The following is a 13,418-nucleotide window of genomic DNA, read 5'->3' on the forward strand; positions in this document are numbered from 1 at the left end:
GTCCACCACAACGGCAAGGATCGCATTGTGTTTAACTGCAGCTACCAGATCGGATCCCAAAATCTGAATAAAGAGCTCTTGCCCGGCCCCACACTCGGCCCCTCTCTACTAGGCGTGCTACTACGCTTCCGCCAGGACAAGGTGGCTATCAGCGGGGATATCAAAGGGATGTTCCTGCAGGTGAGACTAGTGGAGGAGGACAAGCCCCTGTTGCGGTTCCTATGGAGAGAGAGGATCGGAGATGAGCACCCCGCCATCTATCAATGGGAAGTCCTCCCTTTCAGAACTACATGCAGCCCGTGCTGTGCTACATTTGCACTACAGAAACACGTCGCAGAGGACCCAGCAGCAGATGAAGAGGTCCGACACAGTGTGAAGAACAGTTTCTACGTGGACAACTGTTTACAAAGCGTTTCGACTCAAGAAGAAGCCGAGGCTCTCCTACTCAAGCTACGCGCCTCTCTGATCAAAGGCGGCTTTGATCTCAGGCAGTGGGCCAGCAGCGACCCGCACGTATTGCACAGCCTCTCCCCCGCGGACAAGGCTGCCAGCAGTGAGACCTGGATGGCGACAATCCCAGGAGAAGCCCAAGAAATGACACTAGGACTAGTCTGGCGCTTCAAAACAGACTCGCTCCACTATAGACACAAACCCCTGACCACGGAGCAGGGAAGGTCGACGGCGATACCGACCACCAGACGGAGTGTGTACAGAACACTCGCCAGACAATATGACCCGTTGGGATGTATTCTACCTTACACCACCAGGGCAAAGATGATTGTACGAGCACTATGGGACAAGGACCAGGGCTGGGACGACCCAATACCCGCACCCCTTGCCTCCACATGGAGAGAGTGGGAGACGGAACTCCGCTCACTCCCAGGCGTCAATATACGCCGCAGCTACTTCCCACCCACAGTGAGGCCAGAGACATGCAAGATGGATCTACACGCCTTCAGCGACGCCTCCGAAGTAGCCTATGGATCAGTGGCCTACTTGCGTGCCCAAGAGAAGGGAGGAGAGATACACACCGCCTTCATCCTGGCTCGCTCAAGAATAGCCCCACGAAAGCAACAATCTATCCCGCGTCTAGAGCTCTGCGCAGCCCTAGCAGGAGCGCATCTAGCCACGTTAATCCAACGTGAACTCACCATTCCGGTGCACAGAACAATCTTGTGGTCAGATTCCACAACAGTACTCACATGGATCAAGTCTGATTCATGCAGATACAAGGTCTTCGTGGGAGTCAGAGTCACAGAGATTCAAGAGTTAACAGAAGCAGCGAGCTGGCGGTATGTGGACACCAAACACAACCCAGCTGACGTCATCACCCGGGGAATGTCCCTAGATGACCTCACCCGTCACAACATCTACAGTGACGGACCAGAGTTCCTCAAGCTCCCGGAAGGAGAGTGGCCTACGCCCACCCCACGGGAGGCGAGTAAAGAGGAGGCTGAGAACAAGAAACCTATGTTCTGTGGACTGAGCACAGTCGCCTCCACAGACCCCAACATAGATGATTGCCTCACCCTACAGAGTGCGCAGATAAAGACATTCCTGTGGCACCACCCAGAGATTCAGCCCACCACTGACATTTCAGCAGCTGACTACGAAGAAGCAGAACTTCTTCTACTACAACGAGCCCAGAGAGACTCGTTCCCCGACGAGCTAGACTGTCTACAGGGAGGAAAGCCCGTCCCATCAGACAGCAGATTGCTCCACCTGGCACCCGAGAGCGACGCCCATAATCTCATCAGAGTGGGTGGTCGTCTGCGGAGGGCCCCCAATCTACCGGATGACGTTAAGTACCCGATAGTCTTGAACAGCCGACACAAGGTCACAGAGCTGATCATAAAGAAATACGACGAGGATGTACACCACGCAGGAGCAGAGAGAGTCTTCGCGGAGATCAGACGTCGCTATTGGATACTTCAAGGAAGAGAAGCAGTGCGACGCTTCCAGCGAACCTGTCTAGACTGCCGAAAGTGGCGCGCGCAGCCCAGCATACCCCGGATGGCTGACCTACCTCCCTGTCGCCTCCGACTCGGCGACAAGCCATTCCACTCCACAGGCATGGACTGTTTTGGCCCGTTGTATATAAAGAAAGGAAGAGGAACCGAGAAGCGGTGGGGTATTGTATTCAAATGCATGACCACCAGAGCGATACATATCGAACTCCTTCCAACCATGAGCACAGACTCATTCCTTATGGCCTTCCGAAGATTCACATCACGGAAAGGAAAACCGTCTACATTGTTGTCTGATCACGGGACAAACTTCAAAGGCGGAGAAAGAGAGCTGAGAGAGAGCTTCCAAGCTATGGGCCCAGAACTTAAGACCCACCTCGCTCCATCCCAGATTGACTTCCAGTTTAATCACCCCCAACACACTCTTGATGGAGCGGCTGGAACCCGCGCTACCCCAGACAATGTACAGGCCTGAAGAAGCGAACGGCCGAAGAATGTGGAGGTACAGTCAAGTACTAGCTGACAAGTTTTGGAACAGCTTTCTACTCCACTACCTACCGTCTCTACAGACCCGCCAGAAGTGGGTAAAAGAGAGAGACAATTTGACAGAAGGAACAGTCGTCATGATTATCGACCAGTCACTACCCAGAGCTATGTGGCCGGCTGGCCGCGTAAGCAAAGTGATCACCGGTGCCGATGGCAAGGTCCGAGCAGCTGAGGTGCTCGTCCAAGGGCGAACTTACACACGACCCGTGGCGAGGCTAATAGAACTGCCCAGACTCCCAGACACTATCGATGACGACCATGACCCCACGACTTTGTGAGTTGACTGACCCTTACAGCGGACCTTGAGTGGTAGACAGTGCGGTTAATCTGTCTCTGCTTAGCTAATTAGGTGGGACTAATTAGGGGGCGGCTGTTGTGAAGGATCAGATTAAACCGAATATATATATTTATTTATGGATATATATTTAATAGTATTTGTATATCGTTTGATATCCCTTGTATATTCCTTGTACATATACACTGAATATCCCTTTAGTCTACTAACAGCCCATAATAGTTTCATTCTCTCATTGGACAAGAACTTGGCGCCAGCAGCCAAGCCCCTTGGTTCAAGTTCAATCGTGCCGACGAACATGTCGTTACTAGCCCGGTTCCGCGTAGGAATACGTCTGGCGAAATACGAATGGTACTATTTGTTCACAGCGCATATATATATGGCGCAAGTAAAGTAGAACTTCCTTTTTAGTCCCTTAGCCCTTAGTTCTTTACCCTCCAATCTAGTGGCGAGACGTTAAGCCTCACCCACGATACACGTGTGGTGCAGTATGGTCAACTTGGCCTCAGAATGGCATTGAGACATCGTGTGGATTAATAGTTGAATTGTCATAGTTTGGCACTATACCGTCGAGTGGGACGTATTTCTATTAAGTTAATAATAGTCTATTATGTATGGTGCATCGTTCGGTTAGAGTTATAAAGTGAGCAGTACCCCCAACGTTTTCCTCGCGTTATCTAGAGTCTTAACCAGGCTGGGCAGACCACGTGTGGTGCTTTCATCCGAGGAGTTCTGGGCTAGGACGAGTGGACCTGCACATTGGATTACCTTACCCGGACGACGGCGAGCCCTACACGGCTTGGATTATCTACTTGCTTTGGGTGCTTTGATTTATGCCATGGATAACAGCCAACACTGGTGAGTGTTGGAACTACCCCCCGAGAGGAGTCCAGGTGAGACGGCGCTCTACCCCGAGTGAGGTCGCCTCACGTCTCTTCGTTGTGGACCGGCAGCTACCGTCTACAAGAGGGCCCAACTGTATTCATCTGTGGACCAAGGTTCTGTGGGCACCGTGTTCAGCACTCTGAATTCTCCCAAGAAATCGTTGGCCAGATGGGATATCGCCGGCGGCTCTCCTAAACCCCCCCCCCCCCCCCCCTACTAACTTACAACCAGCAGGACCCCCTTTAGTATATCCAGCTATAATCATTAAGTACCATCGCTATAGTTCCCTAAAGAACCAGGTTGTATACTTGCTTCCTGCGTAACCAGAGATTGGACATTCAATGTTGATTTACCTACGAATACTCATTTGCCTTACAAGTGCATTCAAATCATAAATGTCATTAAGTGAACGTTGTATATACCCTTTGCTATATATTAAATATTCGACTTATACATTTGTGTGGACTTGGTTTCATGGTGGGAAAGTGTTCATCATATCTATATCATGTACTGTGTGGCCAGTAGTTAAAGTACATAAAGCGGTAGTGGTTTAATGATACCATACTTATCAATACAGTCAGGGAATTGTACCCCTCAGTTACAAAAGTCAACTATCCAAATCCTTAGTCGGGGACAGCCATAGGGACGTCTGACTGAGCCGGCGGTACCGCTGCCAGTCTCTGTAGGGTGGTCTCTCTCTCCACACTAGCCAGCCACACCGACTCAAGTAGTTCTATCAGCAGGTTTATCATTATTACCTCTTGTCACTGGCATATGGAGCTTTCCCTCCAAGCAAATCCCAGAATGCAGTGGACTCCTGACCCTCTGTCACCGTCTCTTCAGAGTTTGAGCACTGTCCAATCACAGAGCTGACCTCCTTTGCCATGGCCCTCTCATCTCCACTCGATCCCTGGTAGATTAATAAAGACAATTATACCCTTAATCGAGTTTGACAATGTGACCAAATGTGATCTGGGCCAAAACAAGTTGCTGTGGGAAAACCTTTTTAGGTGCTTATTTGTTTTTATTTGTTATAATAACAAGTGGTCTACATGTTAAAATGTATATTCTGCAGAGCAGGACATACTGCCTACCTTCCCACACCACAAGTGAATGCCTGACTGGCTCTTCAGCAAGAAGACATCATTGGAGTTAAGAGAGCTAGCCAGGGCCGGGACCTCAATGGCTTTGGTGTTACAGGGGTCAGAACCACGGACCTGGAACAATCTTATTGGTGGTTCTGGGTCAGAGGCCCCTTTCCTAGAAGTGCCCCCCTAATGGGACAAAAAAAAAGTTGTTATAGATAACATTCAGCCACTAGATGTCGCTCTACACCACCCCCCCCTGACAGTGTATTCACAACCACAACACCTCAGTTGCTCGAAGCACATGCCCCCTCAAGTGGTTGTCAGTTAGACAGAGATAAACAAAACACAATTTCGGGACATGCCAAACTTTTTTAAATGGTTAATTCACAATCATAATATTGTGAGGAACTAGGAATGTATATGGATGGAGAAAAGATGGTTCATCAGGCTCCACAACCGTCAACCGTGGGCACGGACGGCTGCCAATGGCTGGAGAACTAACGGCTGGTGAACTTGAGACTCTTGAGACTCTGACTCTTAATAATAAACACTGTTAGTACTATCTGACTCTTAATAATAAACACTGTTCAGTTCAGTTCAGTTATTTTTTATTTCGGGCTTTGGACACAGGGTCATTCCTTAAATCACCAACGTTTTACCAGCTGCTATTGCAGCATTGTCCAATTGTCCGAAAAGGGGCTAGGCTTGTCGGGCCCTACCCCTGAAGACTTACGTTTCATAATTTTTTTTTTTTTTTTTAATTACATACATACATATTAGATACATATAGTACACATTACAGTACACACATATAGTACACATTACAGTATAGTATACCTGCAGTATATAATAGTATATATAATAGTATATAGTACATAATAGTGTATACAGCACATATATAATGTGATGTGAGATATATAGTACATGATATACAATATAATATAGTACCATAATATAATAGTATATACTGCAAATATAGTTCAATATAATATACAAATTAACTATAATATGATTATATAATGTGATATGATATAGCATACAATACGGTATCATACATATATATATATATATATATATATATATATATATATATATATATATATATATATATATTTTTTTTTTATGCAATTAAAGCTCTTCTTCCCTTCTGTACCTATCAAAAATAGATGTTTTTTTAGTCTAGATTTGAATTGATTTATGTTTTCACAATATTTTAGTTCATCCTCTAGCCCAGGGGTTCTCAACCTTTCTGCTGCCAAGTCACCCCTGTGTTCAATAAAATATTCCAGGGCACCCCTACATATGATAAAGACTTTTCCGGTCCTGTCTTTTTTGCTACAATGGTGACAAAAGTGCTTGCTTTCAAAATAATGATTATTTAATAAACCGGGAAACACATTTTTGTGTATATGCAGGCAGGGACGTGCACAGGATTTTAGAGGGGCAGGTGCTCAAAGGCTGAAAAGGGCACTATACCTGTGTGTCTTTTAACCGAGCGCGCATAGCGCGCAAACCCAATTTTTAAGGGCCCTTTTCGGGCGGGGGGGCCCCCTTTTTATGCTTTTTGGGGGGTTTTGGTGATCAAATATTGAATATTGAACTATAATAATCAGTGCAGGAGCTCACTTATCCTTGAAAGACACTTTTATCACTGACTTAAAAGGCCCATACATCTCCATAAATGTTCAGGGGGGAGGGAATAAGTGCTTACCCTACATACCCCAAGAAGTACTGTATATTCTGTATTGTTTAATATAAATGCCTTTTTTATTCCAATCCCGATTTGTATTTGAGATTCCCAAATCCCATCAGACTTGACTTCTTCGTGTCCCTCAATGAGTATAATACCAGCATTCAACTGTATGCGCCACAGCGGTTTCTATCGTTAAATATATAGGTCCGTGGAGAGGCACGCTGAGGAGGCCGTGCAAACTGCAATGGAATATGGGGCATCTCTCTCTCTTTACCTAATATTTTGATTCTATCCTGACATTTTTCAGTTGGAAGGGCAGTCTATATGCGTAACGGTAAAAAAAAAATTGTACACCCCCCCCAAAATGGCACTTTTTTTAATTAGGCTCAAAAAGGCAGGTGCTCAAGCACCCCTTGAGCTCTATGTGTGCACGTGCCTGTATGCAGGCCATATAATGCATTATTAACAGGTGTTTCAGGTCTAAATGGCTTAGTACTGTTGACATTACACTGCTTGTATATATGCTAAATCAAATAGCATATTTCTTTAAATAAAATTACAGAAAATTATCACTAAAGTGCTATCTGTTGCAGCTGCACTCTTTTCCATAAAAATAGCATATTTGGATAAGTGTGACCATTTCTCAAAAACTGAAAATCATATATTCTTTTTTAAATACAGAAAAGGATCACTAAAGTGCTATCTGTTGCAGCTGCACTGTTCTCCATAAAAATTGCATTTGGATAAGTGTGACCATTTCACAGAAAAGGATCACCAAGTTACCATTTCTCAAAAAATATAAATAAAATACAGAAAATAAGCACTCGTTCACTCAATGGACATTTCTAGCTCAATGCGAGGTCTGCTGCTGCTGGCTAATAATATGGTCAATACGTGGGGAGATCTTTGACAAGGCAACACGCATGTCATCATCAAGGCTCAACTTGGCCCTATATTTTGTTTTCAGAGCTGTCATGGATGAAAAGCCAGCTTCACACAGATATGTGGTGCTGAATGGTATCAACACCTTAACTGCTGCATCATGAGATACTTGGTACTCAGCACCACACTCTGAAACTAGCTCTCCAGGTGGTATCAGATGAGATTTCAATGAGTTCTTCCAAGAGTTTGGATGGAGATGTGTCAGGAAACTTTGTCTCAATGTTGTCTGTAAAGGTTTTTTTATCCAGAGTAACTTAGTGATCCTTTTCTGTGTTTTATTAAATAATGATTTTCAGATTTTGAGAAATGGTCAAACTTATCCAAATATGGTATTTTCATGGAAAACAGTGCAGCTGCAACAGATAGCACTTTAGTGATAATTTTCTGTAATCCAAAAAGAATATATATATATATTTTTTTTTAATCTCAATGCACCCTGGTAGCTCTCTGAGGCACCCTAGGGTGCCGCGGCACCCCTGTTGAGAACCGCTGCTCTAGCCCATTCCACAGGGTGGCTCCGTAAGAGGAGATACACATTATTTTCAGGTTGTTTTTCATCACAGGTTTTTTGAAGTTCAATGGTCCTCTGAGGTTGTATCCCCCCTCTTTATCCAGAAATGTGCTTCTTACATTTACCGGTAATTGATTATTTCTTGCTTTGTACATAACTTGCAGAGTTTTAAAGTTTACCACAGTGTGTGTGTGGTCCCGATATCCTGCATTGTTTATTACTCTTATTGCTCTTTTTTGTAGGATAGTCAATGTATTTATGGTTGTTTTGTATGTGTTACCCCGTACCTCTGTGCAGTAATGCAGGTAAGGCAAGATCATTGCACAGTACAGAGTGTGCAATGAGTTGGGATTGAGTACATGTCTCACCTTACTAATAATTGAGATGCTCTTTGCCATCTTAGCCATCACATATTCTATATGGGGTTTCCAGCTGTTAGTACTATCTGACTCTTAATAATAAACACTGTTAGTACTATCTGACTCTTAATAATAAACACTGTTAGGACTGTCTGACTCTTAATAATAAACACTGTTAGGACTGTCTGACTCTTAATAATAAACACTGTTAGGACTATCTGACTCTTAATAATAAACACTGTTAGGACTGTCTGACTCTTAATAATAAACACTGTTAGGACTGTCTGACTCTTAATAATAAACACTGTTAGGACTGTCTGACTCTTAATAATAAACACTGTTAGGACTGTCTGACTCTTAATAATAAACACTGTTAGGACTGTCTGACTCTTAATAATAAACACTGTTAATAATAAACACTGTTAGGACTGTCTGACTCTTAATAATAAACACTGTTAGGACTATCTGACTCTATAAACACTGTTAGGACTATCAGACTCTTAATAATAAACACTGTCTATGCTTTAGGCAAGTGGCTTGTCCTTCCACGTTCCCATTTTGCGCTCTGATTGGCCACGCACGTTTTTGGTCATGTGACATGTGCGCCCAATAGCGTGACGAGCTGTGTCTTTGCCCATTTCCGCGTCGAACAGCCTGCAAACTACCTGGCGTTCTATCGCCATGCTCTAAGACAAACTCTAACCTTAACCAACTTCGAAAGAGTGCTGTTGGGGAAAATGTGTATGGGGTGGACTAGTTTAATATAGGTCAACTAGCAGTGCTGAAAGACGGTCTGGCTGACGTTCTTAAAACAACTTGGACAGATGGACATTTCAGTACGGCACGTTGTGTGCTGGTAATCTCGTACATCGTATCGCTTTCATATCTTGTTCTTTTCTCTCTTTCATACATACACAGCACACACACACAGACACACACATACACAGCACACACACACAGACACAGGCACAGCACACACACACAGACACACGGACACACACATACACAGCACACACACACAGACACAGCACACACACACAGACACACGGACACACACATACACAGCACACACACACAGACACAGCACACACACACAGACACACAGACACATACAGTCACACAGACACACACACACACACACACAGACACACACAGTCGCACAGACATACACACCGACACACACACACACACACACATTCCCTGTGACACAATACACACATACAATACACATACGTCTGTACGCAGACGCACACACACACAGACACACACACACATACACACACACACACACACACACACATCTCACTCTCTCTTCAATGTTCTTAAATGTTTTACATCATATCGTGTGTGTACATCATATCTTGTTTATCTCTCTTCATGTTCTTAATGTTCTTATCTCTCTCCGATGTTAAATCTACGTATCATCTTAATGTACGTCATGTCAGATCTGACATGATATGATACGTCATCATATCTGTCATGGGGGGGCAGGACTGAGAGGGGATTTAGGGGACAGGCAGAGGGATTGAGAGTTAGAGTGTTTTTTGTTCAAGCTGTGGTGATCCTCTGCTCGACCCATAGCTCTTGCTGTTAAGAACTTCTTTTCTTAAATAAATTACCTACTTGTTACAATTGGAAATATCGTCTCCTGCTGTGTTAAACAACCATCAGCCACAACATTTGGTGACCCTTGACCTGTAGATCGCTCCACCGGGCCTTTTCATACGGCCAGTTCCTGGAATCTCCCGTAAACATTCTGCCGGTTGTCGACAAAAAAAGGTAAGCGTTGGGCTTGTTATATAAATATCCGTCAGAGTTTCTGCGGGAGGAGAAAGTGAGCTGGTTGTGTGAACTGGTTTTCTGGATGGACGGCTAAAAAGAACACGACTGATGAGGTGTTTACACTGGGGCGATTCCTCTTTTAACAGGCTATAAGTACGCCACTAATCAATTTTAATTGCATGTTTTCGACCTCTGGTCAAATTTTTCTCCATCTCTTCAAACCTCTCCCCGACTCTTTTCCCTGATTTCTTTACGACACTCTCCACATACACACATAACTGTGCCTTTCTGTCCTCTGTAGATAGGACTCTCAATTTTCAAAAACAAAAACCGGTACCGCTCTGCTGTTATTCAAAACACACTATCACAGCTGGCATTCTCTGTGTCAAACACTATTGTTCGTTTTCTTATTGGCTTGTGAGGTTGTTGCTACAGAGAGGCTAGCTGTCCTACACACACACACACACACACACACACAGTCACACATACAATACACACACACACACACACGCACACACACACACAGTCACACACACGTACACACACACAGTCACACACACGCACACACACACAGTCACACATATAAACACACATACACAGACACACACGTCTGTACACAGACGCACACACACACAGACACACACACACATACACACACACACACACAAACACACACACACACACACACATCTCACTAAATCTTTATCTCTCTCTCTCTCTCTCTCTCTCTCTCTCTCTCTCCTGGGTTTGCTGCTCTCTTGGGTTTGCTGACCCCTGGTGGTAGAAAACACACACACACACAACCACACACACACACATACACAGTCACACACACACACACAGACACACACACACACACACACACACACACATAGACACACACACACACACACATTCCTGTGTCCCGGTAGACAGCGGGTTGTCACACACACACACATACACAGTCACACACACACACACACAGTCACACATACAATACACACACACACACACACACACACACACACACACACAGTCACACATACAATACACACACACAGTCACACACACGACACACACACACACAGTCACTACACACAGACACACACACACACACACACACACACAGTCACACACACACACAGACACACACACACACACACACACACACACACATAGACACACACACACACACACACACATTCCTGTGTCCCGGTAGACAGCGGGTTGTGACACACACACACACCGACACACACACACACACACACACATTCCTGTGTCCCGGTAGACAGCGGGTTGTGACGCACACACACACAGTCACACACACACGGTCACACACACACACACACACACAATCACACACAAACACACACACACACCGACACACACACAGACACACACACACACACACACATTCCTGTGTCCCGGTAGACAGCGGGTTGTGACGCACACACACACAGTCACACACACACAGTCACACACACACACACACACAATCACACACAAACACACACACACACCGACATACACACATACACACACACACACAGACACACACACCGACATACACACACACACACACACACACACACACACAGTCACACACAGACACACACACACCGAGTTGTAGTAGCGTTGTAGTGGTAGATCTAGGTTAACTGTGTCCTGGGGTAGTTGTAGAGTAGTAGATCTAGGTTAACTGTGTCCTGGAGTGGTAGTTGTAGAGTAGTAGATCTAGGTTAACTGTGTCCTGGGGTAGTTGTAGAGTAGTAGATCTAGGTTAACTGTGTCCTGGAGTGGTAGTTGTAGAGTAGTAGATCTAGGTTAACTGTGTCCTGGAGTGGTAGTTGTAGAGTAGTAGTAGCTGAAGTACAACCACACACACACACACACAACACAATAAACACATATACACACTAAACAACGATGCATACAGCAGAGGACATACTGTTAGACCGGAACCCGCTGATAAAGAACCTAATTCTCAAGGTTGGTGTCCGGTGGCAGAGGCGTACAAAGGCCGGGGACACAAAATGGCCTTCCGGAGGTACTTTTGATCTCGACGTATGCGAAGAGATGAATGTAATGATTCGTAACCACAAGCCAGGCGACAACAGCAAAAAGAGGTTGAAAAAGAGGACAGAAGAGTTGGGGGTAATGAAGCTCTACGCCCAGAAGGGGAGAGCATACAGGCAGGAAGCTTTAGCGCTAAATCAGAGAGAGACGGATATAGGGAAACCAACATCCCCACCTTATGTCACGCAATTGCCGGTGGGCACTGTGACAATAAGAGGAGAATATGAGGAGACGGAATTAGGGACCCCTGCTAGGTCAGAAACCCCCGCTAGGTCAGAAACCTCCGCTAGATCAGAGACCTCCCTTAGGCGAGATACCCCCCCCAAACTGACCCCGCAGGATCTCTATCCGAAAGCCCTGGCGGCATATGGCGAGACAGTACGTCGGAAGTTGTATACTGCAGAGGAAGAGGAGGTAGAGAACCTGGGCAGGCAGAGGGAGGGAGTCAGGAGGAAGATAGAGGAAGAGCCCCGTCAGAGTGTGGCACAGCAGACATCAGAGAAACACGGAGCGTGTGGCCACACTAAACTGTTGAATGAGGAGGAAGATGAGAATGACACAAAACCAGGACAGGAGAAAGGAAACATTACAGGAACCCTGACTTTCGCCCCTACATTCGTGGGAAGTGTGACAAGCACAGGCCAGTTTCCCCTGCTAATAAAGGGGAACGATATCTTTCACATGCCATGGTCACCTCTAGACATCGATGGTTTAATAGTAAGACTACCGGACCTTTCAGAAGGAGCCTCCAGGTGGATCACGCAGTTTGAGGAAAATACGTCATCTTTTCTGCTAGCAGTGGGTGACGTCAAATCCCTGTTGACGCGTTTGCTAGGAGTTGGTGCCTGCCGGGACATCATGGGTGATACATCGATGCGAGTGGCATGCGACACGCAGGCCCATGATGGAGACATATTCAACGCGCATAGAGCGGCGTTGTGGTACAAACTCAGGAATCAATATCCATCACGTATTAATCCGGCAAAACTGGCAGGCAACCCCATAATGGAGACGGAAGGGCCTGGCGCCTATGTGAACAAAGTACTGAAGGAGTGGAGAGGTGAGCTAGGACACAACCCAGAAATTGACCCGTTGCAGAGAGCGATGTTTAGAGAAAGTGTGATGAGAGGGCTTCCAGAGGTGGTTAAGAATAGACTGGAAGACGTGGTGGGGTTAATGGACATGACTTATCCTTTGTTCTGTGCACATGTAACACATAGTGTGGAGAAGCAAAGGGCTCAGGAGCAGAAAGTCAGGGATCAGGATAGAAATGACGCAAGGAAGTTAACTCAGCA

General features: G+C 45.6%; 1 protein-coding gene across 1 annotated transcript in view; it reads right to left on the reverse strand.

Annotated features, from left to right (window-relative positions):
• avil (advillin) overlaps positions 1–13,418 on the reverse strand; it is a 69,252-nt gene that overhangs the window by 12,114 nt on the left and 43,720 nt on the right. The window contains exons 13-14 of the mRNA XM_084316753.1: positions 4,788–4,967; positions 4,452–4,603 (exon numbers count right to left, since the gene is read on the reverse strand). Of these exons, the coding sequence (XP_084172879.1) occupies positions 4,452–4,603; positions 4,788–4,967 (332 nt within the window). The remainder of the gene's footprint in view (positions 1–4,451; positions 4,604–4,787; positions 4,968–13,418) is intronic.

The sequence above is a fragment of the Notolepis coatsorum genome (genome assembly GCF_963971535.1).
Source record: "Notolepis coatsorum genome assembly, chromosome: 6".
NCBI classification, from domain to species: Eukaryota; Metazoa; Chordata; class Actinopteri; order Aulopiformes; family Paralepididae; genus Notolepis; species Notolepis coatsorum.